This window comes from Podarcis tiliguerta (genome assembly GCF_965153285.1).
Source record: "Podarcis tiliguerta genome assembly, chromosome: 7".
NCBI lineage: Eukaryota > Metazoa > Chordata > Lepidosauria > Squamata > Lacertidae > Podarcis > Podarcis tiliguerta.
The window spans coordinates 65768925-65782981 of record NC_139540.1 but is presented as its reverse complement, the minus strand read 5'-3'; the positions used below and the strand labels follow the sequence as shown (position 1 = coordinate 65782981).

Genomic DNA, 14057 nt, shown 5'->3' with positions numbered 1-14057 from the left:
CTTCAGACCTTTTCAGACCCAGGATCCACGTTTAACCCAAACATGCATTGGGGGATCCAGTTCTTAAGTCTTTTACCATATATTTGCATGGTGATGGTGCTCCAGTTGTGACCCCCTTGGGATCAGGCGATGACCTGCTAGTGGGTCGTGACCCACCAGTTAGACCAGTGATCTAGTCCATATAACATCATGAGCTTATAGATACTGGTGTTCATCTTTTATCTCAAGAAAATGTGCAGTCACACCATAGGTTTTCATGCCTTACTGGTAATGTTCATGTATAGCATTTTTAAAAGACTTCGTAATATGTGTTTCTCACCCTGAGCCTCAAAATAATAGTGTTGAATATACTTTAAGTGGGACTTGATAATGAGCTTTCTTTTTGAAATGAATAATTTACTCATGAGCAATTTGAGATACCTCCTTGAAATCAGGACTGCTTCCAGAACGCTCTTTGTAAAAACCCAAATTTGAAAATTGCTACATTTGTATCAAAAGACTGAAATATAATTGGCTCATAATATTACCAAAGTCAGTTTCTCCATTTGGTTTGTAGTAGGCAGATAACCATTTCTATCCAACATTGTAAGATCTGAGGATTTTGATGGACCATATTGATTTTGATTCTTCCCCCCTCTCCAGCACATTACATGCAAGCATAATTAGGGTGGCATTTTAGTAAAATCCATTTGAATCTTAATCCTAGTTTACATAAATTACGAATGGTTCTTGTTTCCATTTTGGAACGTTCTGTTGCATTGAGAAACATAGCTTTCATCTTTTCAACAGACCTGTGTAGCACTCCCTTCCCCTGGTAAAATGCCTTTGTAAGTTGGGTTGGGTTGCACTGTAAGAAGAAAAGCGCAATATGAAATTTATAAACAAGACAGGTAACTCAAAAGATAGCAGTTGTCAATTACATTTTCCTTCTTGGTAACTTGTCCAAGCTTAGTGTACTTCTCGTTGTTGTTGTTGTTGTTGTGAGGATAAAATGGGAAAGGAAAGGAGCCGTGTATACCACCTTGAGCTCCTTGGAGGAAAGTTGGGATGTAAATGAAATAATCAAGAAATAGATAAAACTGAAGTGTTGTTGCTGTTTTGTATTTTAAAAATCTGTTCACATCAGTGGGCAAGCTTTTGGTTTCTCGTGGAAACTAGTTTTCTCAGTCGAGTAATATAATCTGTATGATAGTGTAGGAGTAGCATTTGAGAGGTTTTTGGCTAATCTGTAAAGCAGTTTAGAATTCTAGCAGCATGTACACACACACACTGTGTTCTGTAGCTGTCAGTTGTGAGTCAAAGAGGGATGCTACTAATATCAGTTATCCAACTGTCTTCTATTTCTCCCCACGCCCCAACTACTGCAGGAAGCTGTCACATGCGTTCCATCAAGCATTGCTGTCTTTCTGTCAAATGTCAGCAGAGAGCCGTTTGGGATCAGAGGTATATGTCCTTTTTGGAAAATGTTAAATCTTGATGAGTCGTAACATCCAGGCTGAGGAGACCATATTGCTGAATTTTTAATACTCCAGCAGACTTCTGGCCCGTTGCTTATGTAGCTCCATAGAGGAGATTTTAGAACCTTTGGACTGGTTATTAGCTTTGGCAGACACACCCAGTAACCTCAACAAGTGCCGTTGTTGAAATGGGGGTGGCTCCAGTTGTATTACTCAGATGGAGTTATACTGCTCCTCATGTGTTAGCCTACACAGATAACTTTTTTGTCTTTTGGTTTCAAGACATTTAAAATGAGTATGTCAACCCAGTATCCTGTTGTGTGCTGATTTCTGGGACGGAAACCAAGACGTGACTGATTTCTTAATTTACCTTAAGAATTGCATAAATGCCATTGCAGCATATTATTTCTTTTTCTTTCTCTTTTAAATCAAAATTGCACTTCCAGGTGTCCCGAATTGCTGATAGTGAAAAAAGCGTCATGCTGATGCTTGGACGTTGCTTGCCGCATATCGTTCCTAATGTCCTGCTTGCAAAGCGAGAGGTGAGAAGTCCAGACATTTTTATTTCAATTTTATGCAACATTTCTGTTTATTGAGAAGTTAGTAGTGTTTATTATGTTGAAGTCGATTACTTGCAATCATCTTATTACTTTTGTGCATGCATCTCTGCTCCTAGAGAATGGTTGTGCACCTCTGCCAGGTGAGTTTAGCAAAACAGCATGATATCCTACTCTTTGTCCTTTTGCTTAAGATCCTTGATGGCACTCTGCAGGGCTGTTATTGTGAGTCCATCTGTTTTGCCCTTCAGTTTGCTTACTTGTGTTAGCTGAACCCACTTCTAGTGCTTCTGTGTGTCAAAGCAGAGTTATAATATTGAATTGGGGTGAACTAGCCTCTTAACATCGATGAGAATTATATATGTATAATTTAAAACAATACATATATAATTAACAGAGGTTCTCAAGGCAGCTTGCAATATGTTTAAAATACAGTAAAACAATCAGGACGTTAGTCCCTAACTAGATAGGAATTCTTTATCCAAGTTACCATTGACATGGCTTGCAACTGTTGGCTCCCAGCAACAGGCATAAGAGGTCCAGGGGGTGGAAAGAAGGCAAAGATTAAAAGATGCTCTCCAGTCGCTTGATTCATCTCGCACTGAACATCTGGACCACAGCAGATTTCAAGGGGAAGGGGGAATACTTCTGCACTAGAATTCATTGCGAAAAGAGCCAAACATTAGGAGTCCCTTGTAAGGGAAGTAAGTTATATAGCTTTATTTCTTGTAAAGCAGAATATATGCTGGTAAAAAGCAAATAGAGCTACAAATATTGTTGTTCCTATACAACTTTTACAAGAAGAATGTCCTTAGAATTGAATAGCATTTGGCAGAAGCAACTCACCCAGCAGGACAGAGCTGCAACATAAACTTCCCGGCCGTGGAGACACTGCTGCTTACTGGGTGGTAGGAATCAGAGAAGCTGGTACAATCTGAGTGCACCAACAGAGCCAGTCTGGTGTACTGTCAACAAGCAGGCTGCCTCACCCTTTTCCCTCCTGGTAAGCAGCAGCAACGCCACTTCTGGAAAGCTAGGCATTGTGCCTTTCCTCCATTGGGCAAGGCACTTCCAGTGTTTGGGATTCAAGGGTTGATATGCTGTCACTTTTACAATGTAGATTATAATTCAGGGATAGGAAACCTGGTGCCTTCCAGATGTTGTGGGACTCCAGTTCCCATCATCCCCAGCCAGCATGGCCTATGATCAGGGATGATGGAAGTTAGAGTCCAACACCTGGTGGGGAGCAGGTTCACCGTACCTGCCGTGATGTGAGTCACATCATACTAACAGGATGATTCTTCTTGTAGGTACTTTTAGTGGTCTGGGATTTGGCCCTTATTGACAGAACTTTCTAATGCATATTATAAAGAATGACATGAGCTGAAGACGAGGCAGTTGTGTGTGTTTTGTTTTTGGTTAGGAACTGCTTTTCCAGCCAGCTTGGCTTTACCTATTAATCTAGAGAAATAGTCATGCGATTGGCATTTTAGCCCTTGGGGGCTGTATGAAAAGGCAACCAAGTCAAGAAATGTGTACTGATCCCTCCGTTACAATGACTTAGCAACCTCCATGTGTCTATAAACTTTTCATTAGATACATTGAAATTCTACAATTGCATGCAGCATTTAAGTCTATAAACTGTATACCTTATGGACTAAACTAATGATTCTGTTTAAGTTGTGATAGAAAAACAACTGTATAAGATGTGTTTCAGGATCAGTTACTAATTTCTGACTCTTGCCGTTTGGCTTGGCGGGGTGCTACTTGAGCTTCTCTTTGCAGCTCCTAGTTACACTTGGAGTTAGTGTAAGATTTCTGCAGCCTACCTCCTGCTTACTTTTCCCTTGCAAAATTTGTGGAAATAATAATAACTACATAAACATTCATTCAAGTTACTATCTATGTTTTAGATATGAAATGTGTTACGTTCGAACCTTGTGCTTGCATGTAAACTTTTTTTTTAAAAAAAGTAAAATGTATTTGGCAAAATGCTGAATTTAGAAGAAAAGAAATACTAATGGTTTGTGTTGGAGCCTACTTGTGCACAAACATGAGGCCCATATTTTTATTTCAGTTTCCCTCATTTGGATTAATTTCAACAAATAATACACTTTCTGTTTTTATATTACACTCCAATACTAATTGTTGTGTATATAAACATGCGTACATTATGTGAGTGAACGATTGAATAACTAGGTTCTTAATGTTTACTTTTCCTGGATTAGTTACATGCCCGAGAAAGTCAGAGCAATGTTGAGTTTATTGCAATATAGTACCCATTTCAAAACATACCACATGGGTGTACTGCTTCAAAGTTCAACAGAATATGAATAATATGACAATATATGTTAGGTTGTTTCTGATTTCATGAGAAGCAGAATGGTATTTTTTATATTATTAATGGTATAGATCAATATATTTACAGGGATCTGGTCACAGGGAGCAAAAGTAGCATGGAACTAGTTCTGTGAATTCCATAGGACTTTAAGGCAATGGCTTAAGGCAAAGACATGGACTCCCATGTTGTCTGAACCTGGGTTTAGCTCTCTCCAGACGAACCATGAGCTGCAACCAAGATTTCTCCAATACTGTATGGTTATGGTTTTCCAGGACAGTTAAACCGTGAGCCCAGGTTCAGATGACATACTAAGCTGAAGTGTGACTTAGCTCAGCACAGCAGCAAAACAATCAGAAAGGAGCAAAGCGGCTGTGATCTCCTTTCCCAGAAAGAAACCTCACATTCACACTAAGCCATGGTTCATGACGTGTGACTCAGACCAAAGAATAGTTAAAGCGTTACAGCTTTGTGTAAATAGTTATTTAAGAAGTTCTTCAGACGGGTGCTTTACTAAATTGAATGGTCCATCTAGGTGCAATCTTGGATTTGTCAATACTGTAAGAGAAAACCTGTTTTGGTGGTTTGGGCCATTATCTTCTGGCACGTGAGCAGCATTGTGGAAGAAAAGAAAACACCCCTAGATTATTCATGTTTCCCCTTTAGAGCAAAGTGGATTGTGGAATTATTAGTTCTTCTGGTGAGAAATTTTGCAGTGTGTTGTAGTTAGAGAACCTGAGGAGACAGAGGCAAATGAGAAGATTGTAGGTATGGCCGAGGAAGTCTTCATCACATAATAGACAATGTACTTGAGGTAAAGCTTAAAGAAGAAGCATTCCTTTGGGAAACATTGTATTCTTTCCCAGTAAAGTCAAGTAAAGGTAAAGGGACCCCTGACCATTAGGACAAGTCGTGGCCGACTCTGGGGTTGCGGCGCTCATCTCGCTTTATTGGCCAAGGGAGCCGGCATACAGCTTCCAGGTCATGTGGCTAGCATGACTAAGCCACTTCTGATGAACCAGAGCAGCGCATGGAAACGCCATTTACCTTCCCACCGGAGCAATACCTATTTATCTACTTGCACTTTAACGTGCTTTCAAACTGCTAGGTTGGCAGAAGCAGGGACCAAGCAACAGGCGCTCACCCCATTGCGGGGATTCGAACCACCGACCTTCTGATCGGCAAGTCCTAGGCTCTGTGGTTTAACCCACAGCGCCACCCGCGTCCCTTAAAGTCAAGTGTGACACTTAAATTAAAGCCTCTTTTCTTGACCATTTGAAACCTATAGTTTTCATGTTATCAGAGTTATTTATTTCTTTTTCCCCAAGAAACTGGGAAAGAAAAGCAAAGTACTACATAGTGCCTGAAACCTGGGTTGTGGGGTGCTGAAACACAATTCCTTGTCGCATTTGTGCCGCGTTGCCCGACAGATCTCCTGGCTCGTGCGGCACCAAAGGAGGCGCATCTAGGGCTGCTCCTGGCAGTGGCAGGGGACAGTGGGAGGCTCGGGGCCACAAATGCTGAGCTGTTCATTGTGCTGCTCCAACTTCTTAAACAACTTCGGCGGCAGTGTGGCTGCAAAACCACCCGCGACCCTCTCGCTTCCCGAGGCAGCGGCAGGAGTGATCCCGCTGCTGCCACCACCTTCTCCTCCTCCTATTCTCCCTCCCTCTGTCGGGCAAAGCCTCCCTTTCTTCCCCTTCCCTAAAGGGGAAGCTTCACTGAGGTGAGGTTTCGCTTCCCCACCCAGCCATGTAGAGGGATGGGGAGAGGGGAAGCTTCGCCTAACAGAGGGAGGGAGAATAGGAGGAAGAGAAGGCGGTGGCATCAAGATCGCTCCTGCTGCTGCCCTGTGGAGTGAGAGGGTTGTTTGGGTCTGCAGGGTTGTTTGGAGCTACAAGCAGCTCTGCATTTGCAGCACCGATGGGGCTACGGGCATCAGCCCTAAGCAGTGCCTTGGCAGCATCCACAGCGGCACAGGGTCTGGCAGGGGGATTTCTGCAGCCTCGCCGCCCTTCGCCTTCACCCACCCTCCCCTTACAGACCAGGCAGGCAGGAAGCCAGCTGAGACGCGGCTCTCTTTGAAGTTCAGCTTCAGCGATCTCTTTAACGTGGGGCTGGCAGGGAGCAGTTCCGCCGCTGCCACCCTCAGCTCCAGCAGTGCCAATTTGAATTGAAATCTTAGGCGCAGTGTACTGCGACAAGAGCTCAGAAAATGCTTGCAATAGTAAAACTCCCTATCGCAGAATGTGCCCGTTACTATCGGAGTTTCATACATATTTTAAATAGAAATTCTGTTAAAGTACTTCTTATGCACATGCACTTCAGACATTCCAGCTTCATGAATAAACCTCCAGCCAGATCTTTAGACCTAAAATCCCAAAGGACTCAATCCGTATCCTTCTTAGCGGATCGACAGTCTTGCATTTTCCAGCCTAAGCAAGCCACTGAGAACTGCTTCCAGGTAAGGCTGCCTAGGAGTGCAACACACTTAGTTCAGCTATATGCTATCTCTTTCTTGGAAGGATTATTATTTACTTAAAGCCTTTTGTTCAGTCTACATGTAGTGTAAAGGTAAACGGACCCCTGACCATTAGGTCCAGTCGTGACGGACTCTGGGGTTGCAGTGCTCATCTCGCTTTATTGGCCGAGGGAGCCGGCGTACAGCTTCCAGGTCATGTGGCCAGCATGACTAAGCTGCTTCTGGCGAACCAGAGCAGCGCACTGAAACGCTGTTTACCTTCCCGCTGGAGCGGTACCTATTTAGCTACTTGCACTTTTGACGTGCTTTTGAACTGCTAGGTTGGCAGGGGCAGGGACCGAGCAACGGGAGCTCATCCCATCACAGGGATTCAGACCGCTGACCTGATCGGCAAGTCCTAGGCTCTGTGGTTTAACCCACAATGCCACCCGCCTCCCGCCTCATGTAGTGTAGGTAGTCTGTATTACGCTCTTGCTCCATACCTTCTGCACTCGAGAAATACCCTTGTCCCCTTCCAACTGTCCTCCCTCTTCTCTCCCTTTCATTAACAATACATGGAACATGCAGTAGGACATATCTGCTCAAGAAGATTTCTCATTGTCTCTCCACTCCCATTGATAGAAGGAAGTTTAGAAGCACAGATGCAGCGATGCAGAGAACGCTCCAATCCCATAGTATACATGAAAGAATATGACCCACGGACGTGGACACACAGCTAATTCCATCTGATACAATTTCCAGCTTTCTGCAAGGTAAAAGCAATAGCCTTGTATCCGCTCCATATCTACCAATTTGGATCAAATGAAACAACCTTGCAAAGAATAGTAAGCTGATACCTAGGTATAGGTTGACCGCTCTCATTCAGTCATCCTCTTTAAACTTTTGAGTGAGGAGGGACTCAAACTCATTTTCAAAAGCTTCCGATTTTCAATTTTTTAAAGTGTTGATTAAAAAAAACAAACTCCTTTACAGCATATATATGCATATACATTGTTCCACATACTCAAATAGGATTTGTTTTTGTATACTGAACAGCAGCTCCCATGTCACATGAATAGTTTTTGAAAGCAATGAAAACTTTCAGAAGAAGTTTGTGGAAAGGAGATTTGCTGGTCACGAAGAAAAAAATTCAAAATGGATGCGCCTAAAATAGCTCTTTAGATCCTGTAGTGAAACTTGAGCAATCATTTGCAGCTTCTGTTGTGCTGAATATTTTAACAATGTGCCAGTGATTAACCATCAAAATAGACTCTTTTGTTGGATTCATCAGTAAAACTGTTTAGCGTTTGTTTTTTACTCAGCATGCTTAAAAAAAACCCCACACTTTTCAATGCCCATTCAAAATGATTGGACAGTAACATTAAATATCCTTGTAGGAAGCTCTTGGCTGACACATAAATTACAAATGACTTGCCAGAAACTGAATGCTAGTTTATAATAAGCCCTGGCATGATGCAGGCTAGCATCCAAAAGCTGCCTCGGATAAGGGCATCTGATGCCACAATTGGATTTATTAGTTTTTTAACAGGCATCTTCATACATGATGAATCACCAGTTGCTTTTGCGTTCTTAAGTAGAAGGTTGGTATATAAGTTGCAACTTCCAGTAGCATATAAATACATTCCATAAATAAATGAATAGACCTGAGCTATCCTCAAATCTTATTCAAGAAATCACTTTTATTAATACCATTGTGTGACAAACTTTAAATAACCAATTGTTAAAAGTTGATACCTTCAGAATGATTGATATTCTTGCAGAAATTAACAGATTCAAAATCTTTTCTACCTGCAGTACCTCCAGTTTCCTTTTAATGCATTATAGCTTCTGGTTCACTGGCACTTACTTCTGTTCTACTCTCAACGACTTTACACCTCCACCTTCACATTATTATTATTATTATTATTAGGCACTGCTACCATATGCATTTTAACATGCAGCTTCAGTTTCAGATAGTCTCCCAACTCAAAGAATATTTCATAAAGTATGCCCTGGGCATACCGCTTTAAAATAATGCATTGAAATAAATACTCGTATCCTCCTGATTGTACAGTAAAATGGTATGCAGTGTTGTGCATGTTTTCTCAGGTGCAAGTTCCACAGCATTCAGTCTATAAATGAGAAGGTTAAATGATACATTTTAAAAGATAGAAGGTAAATGATAGAGGTATAGCAAATCATTGCCAATTTCTTAGAATGGTTTTCTCCCTTGCAGTGTTTTTTCCTGCATGTTCATGTGCCTGTCACCTAGAAAATCAATAATGTGAGGCAAATAATAATAAATAATGTAGTTGCTTTGTTTTTACAATTAATTTAGTTTCAATGTTCGTCTTTTTCATCATTTATCAGGAATATATGGTTGATCAATATTTCCCCACTTGATCAACTTTTTATTTATATTTTAAAATTTGCTACTTCTCCTTGGTGCCCTCCTCACCACCCATTACCTTACCCCTTGTACAGGAAGTTAAATATTTAAGCTATGTAAAATGATAATAACAGGCAAAGCTAAAATACATTAAAGCCAGTGACTTAAGTATTGCTATGTTCCCTTTATCAACATCAGCAGGCATTCAAAATTTCAATTTAAAAAAACCGTATGGATCAATTAAATCTGAATGTCAGTCAGAACTTGAGCATAAGTACAAAACTCTTCAACCTTGTACCTAATACTGATATTGCGTACATCCTGTCACCTTTCTCACATCTAGATAGAACTCGCTTTGCATAGCAGGCCTTTCCTGACGCCGCTCATTCATATTTAAATGTGTTCCAAAATATCCATATTTTATGTTCTTTTATGCAATGAAGCCTTCATAGTTCACCAAAAATCTACTTGCTGATTTTTTAGTACGAAAGTCATCATCACAATTCTCTGTTCTTATATTATCCGTCATAGCTTCTTCCTGGCTCTCCAACTCTATGTGAAAAATAATTGTGTTAGGCCAAACCTAAGAGGGTGGAGGGTGACCTTGTTCGTTTTGGCTTATTTTTAAAGCTCTCTTAAACTGTATTATCCATTCTTCGATTGTCTTCACTTCACTTGTTTGCAGCTGCTCCATTTTTGGTTTGTCCTTCAGAGCCCAGATATCTTAGGAAGAATGCAATAACACGGGCAAGCATTTTGTATCAAGGTTCAGATTGCCTTGAAAAATTCTATAAAAATTACCCGGTTCTTTAGGCTTAACCCAATGTATACATACAGCTATTGACGTAGGACAGATTCTCTCTTTCTCTTTCTCTCCCTTCCCCCCTGCTCAATAATTGGGCTTCCCTTAAGACGCCAGTGACTCCCCATTTTGTTAGTGGAAATCCCATTTATAACACAGTTTGGAACAGTCAGAATACTGAAGCAAAAGGTAACCTACTGATAAGATTAGCCTTTGTATGTCATACCTAGCATAGCGGTAAATATCAAAAAGAGTAAAAAACGTAATTAGTTGGTTTGGGATGAATGGTGCCATGGCATAAAAACAGCAACAACCATAGATGACTGTCAACCCAGAATTGCTGACGAGGAAAAGAAAACATTATAATAAATTGTTGTACATTTTCCAAGTTTAGTGTGAGTCACCTTTTTGTATTTCTGAAGTATTGTTGGTGGTTCTTTCTCTTTTCATTTTACCAATAAGACATGAAATTAAAATTGGTTCACAAAATCTTCCATTGTAAAGATTTGGGACGTGTGCCTGGAAAGAAAAGTTACAGCTGCTTACATTTTATTTCCAGACCAGGCCACAGTTCAGTTTCAATTAAGTGTAAAAGCTAGTGCAAAGCTACTGTAGTCCTCCAGCTGCAGATGCTGAATGTTTAGATACATTGCAGGAAAAACTATCAGGAACTAGGAAAATCTGCGTAATCTTTGCACTTACTTTGTTGCTTTTGTGGGCAGAATGTGCACAGATATGAATTGCCCGGAACCTCAGAATTCTGGTTTTAGTAGGTTGTAAAAAAAGTAAAGGTAAAGGACCCCTGACCGCTAAGTCCAGTCGCAAACGGCTCTGGGGTTGCGGCGCTCATCTCGCTTTACTGGCCGAGGGAGCCGACGTTCATCCGCAGACAGTTTTTCTGGGTCATGTGGCCAGCATGACTAAGCCGCTTCTGGCGAAACCAGAGCAGCACACGGAAATGCTGTTTACCTTCCCGCCAGAGCGGTACCTATTTATCTACTTGCACTTTGATGTGCTTTTAAACTGCTAGGTTGGCAGGAGCTGGGGCTGAACAATGGGAGCTCAAGGGGATTCGAACCGCCAACCTTCTGATTGGCAAGCCGAAGGCTCAGTGGTTTACACCACAGCACCACCCACGTCCCTGGTCTTAGTAGAGCAGACTAAACCTGTTAAACTGGCATAATTGTGTTAGGGAAAATGTGTGGCAGCTATCAGTGGATAGTTCAAAGCATTTGAGTCATGTCATCTCACTAACTTTCTTTAAATAGTGTGCGTATGTGTGTATAATATGTAAAACGTTTGTGTTTATAGGGATAGGTAGGTAGAAAGTGTGTGTGTGTGTGTGTGTGTGTGTGTGTACATTCACTCTCTATGGGAACTAGTAGGGACTATCCTATTTGCTCTGGGGACATCAGCTTAATTCATGGAGCAGCCTAGGTTCACACGGTATTCCATGATAGCCCTGGAATAATTGGATTGAAGTTACTTTCTGGCAGTCAATGCATAACATCAAATATTTTTTTCTGTGTTTGCTTAGCCTCATCTTTTGTTTGTGTTTTTTAAAAAAACAAAACAAAAAACTAAACCAATTTCTTTTCTTCAACTTCAGTAAGGAAACATATCAATAATAAACATAAGCATTTGTAGCACAGTCTTATTGGTGCTATTAGAACCTATAAACAGAACATGTGTTATTTTACAACTTGTGATTCTATGAGAAATCAATATGCAAGCTAATTGTGCTCATGCTGGTCGTAGATTAACTAGATCTTATTTTACTTTATGGTTTTAAATGTTTTCTAGGCTTTTTTTAAAGACCGTTGTTTGATAGCTTTTCACCTTTCCCTCCCACTCGCACCTTTAGGAACTGATACCCCTCATACTGTGTACAGCTTGCCTCCATCCTGAACCCAAAGAGAGAGATCAGCTCCTACACATATTGTTCAACTTGATCAAAAGGCCAGATGATGAGCAAAGGTGTGTCTTTGATGTGTGGGAAACACTTTTCTTTTTTGAAATTTGAAGGCTATTAACTACTTTTCTTGTTGCAGGCTTTTAGTAAAATAGGAACATACCGTATTTTTTGCACCATAACACTCACTTTTTTCCTCCTAAAAAGTAAGGGGAAATGTCTGTGCGTGTTATGGAGTGAATGCCTACGGGTGGCATGCCTACGGATTTTCCTCCTCTAAAAACTACGTGCGTGTTATGGTCGGGTGCGTGTTATAGAGCGAAAAATACGGTAGTATCTCTGGGCAGCCACCCAGAATGGTTGGGGAAACCCAGCCAGATGGGCGGGGTATAAATAAATAAATTATTATTATTATTATTATTATTATTATTATTATTATTATTAATAATAAATTTTATTTATATCCCACCCTCCCCGGCCGAAGCCAGGCTCAGGGCGGCTAACAACAATAAAATAATACAACATTCTAAAATCATTTCATTAAATTTAATTCAACTCAAATTGATGGCAACCATTAGGCTAAAGTTCTGTGAAGATTGCCATTATTATTATTATTATTATTATTGTTGTTGTTGTTGTTGTTGTTGTTATTCTTATTATTATTTATTACAGTGGTACCTCAGGTTAAGAACTTAATTCATTCTGGAGGTCCGTTCTTAACCTGAAACTGTTCTTAACCTGAAGCACCACTTTAGCCAATGGGGCCTCCCACTGCCACACGATTTCTGTTCTCATCCTGAAGCAAAGTTCTTAACCTGAGGTACTATTTCTGGGTTAGCGGAGTCTGTCACCTGAAGCGTCTGTAACCTGAAGTATATGTAACCCGAGGTACCACTGTATTATTATTATTAGCAGTCAGCAGTCATTCACTTATACATTGCCTGTTCTCTTACAACAGAGGTGGGGAGCCTTTTTAAACTAGAGGAGCAATGGATGTATGGTAGGCTACCTTCTAGCCTTCAAAAGTCAGGTTTCTGAACACACCTCTTTACATGCAGCGAAGCATCAAAGTACACATTCTAGCCAGGCATAAACACTTGAGGTTCAGAGCAAAAGCGTGGCTTAGGGAAATTCCCACGGGTGGAATAGAGATTTTGCGTCTAGGCCAGAGTTTCCCTGTCTCTGTTCTGTTAAAATTTTAACATACTCCATTACACGCATTTTTTTCCTCCTAGAAAGTAAAGGGAAATGTCTGTGCGTGTTACGGAGCGAATGCTTACCTCCTCCGTGGTTTCCAGCGGGAGAAGAGCCGCTGAATGAGGAGGAGAGAGGGACAGAGTGCCTGCTTCTTTAAAGGAGCAAAAGGAGCAAAGCGGGAGGGGAGAGGAGCCGCTTACACGAGTGTAAGCGGCTCCTGTCCGGTTGGCTCCTTTAAAGCAAGCAGGCTCTCTGTATCTCTCTCCTCCCCACTCAGCGGCTCTTCTCCCGCTTTGCTGGAAATGGCAGGAAAGATTTTCAGCTCGCTGGGGGGGGGGGGGAGGGAGAGAAGCAGAACCTGCTTGCTTTAAAGGAGCCTACCGGACAGCAGCCGCTTACACGAGTAAAAAGCAAGCAGGCTCTCTGTCCCTCCAGCAAAGTTTTTCAGCTCGCTAAGGGGGGGGGGGGGGGGAGAGAGAAGCAGAGCTTGCTCCACGCGTGCTCCTTGTCCCTTGAGTGCTTTTCCTTCCCTCCCCACTTAAAACTTGGTTACAAAGCACAGATCCACATGGATCCTCAGGATTTGTGCACTGGTTCACCCCAAATTCACCATCAGATCACATAGCATGTCCATGGCTACAGTTTGCACCAAAAAAATCACGCACCCACTGTTGCCTGAGGCCGCAGTGGTGCAAAAACGTGGTTACAAACATGGATCCATATGGATCCTCAGGATTTTTGCATTGGGCTACCCCAAACTCACCATCAGATCACATGTCTGTGGCCACAGCATGAACCACAAAAATCATACATCCACTGTTTCGTGTAGAATATTTTTTTTCTTGTTTTCCTCCTCTAAAAACTACATGCGTGTTATGGTCGGGTGCGTGTTATCGAGCGAAAAATACGGTGATATTCCTCGTGAAATCTGTACAGTCCAACAG

The 14057-nt window shown here is 41.5% G+C and overlaps 1 protein-coding gene across 5 annotated transcripts in view; it reads left to right on the top strand.

The window, feature by feature from the left end:
- Positions 1–14057, top strand: part of RELCH (RAB11 binding and LisH domain, coiled-coil and HEAT repeat containing) — a 65783-nt gene that overhangs the window by 21198 nt on the left and 30528 nt on the right. For 4 of the 5 annotated variants that reach the window (XR_014513352.1, XM_083449304.1, XM_083449303.1 and 1 more), the window contains 3 exons: positions 1368–1443; positions 1904–1999; positions 11869–11981. Coding sequence is in view for 3 of the 5 variants with exons in the window: in XM_083449304.1 (XP_083305430.1) it covers positions 1368–1443; positions 1904–1999; positions 11869–11981 (285 nt within the window). In the remaining 2 variants the exon portion in view is untranslated. Of the gene's footprint in view, positions 1–1367; positions 1444–1903; positions 2000–7455; positions 7587–11868; positions 11982–14057 lie in introns of those variants that run through there. The other variant, XM_083449305.1, reaches the window with a different exon arrangement.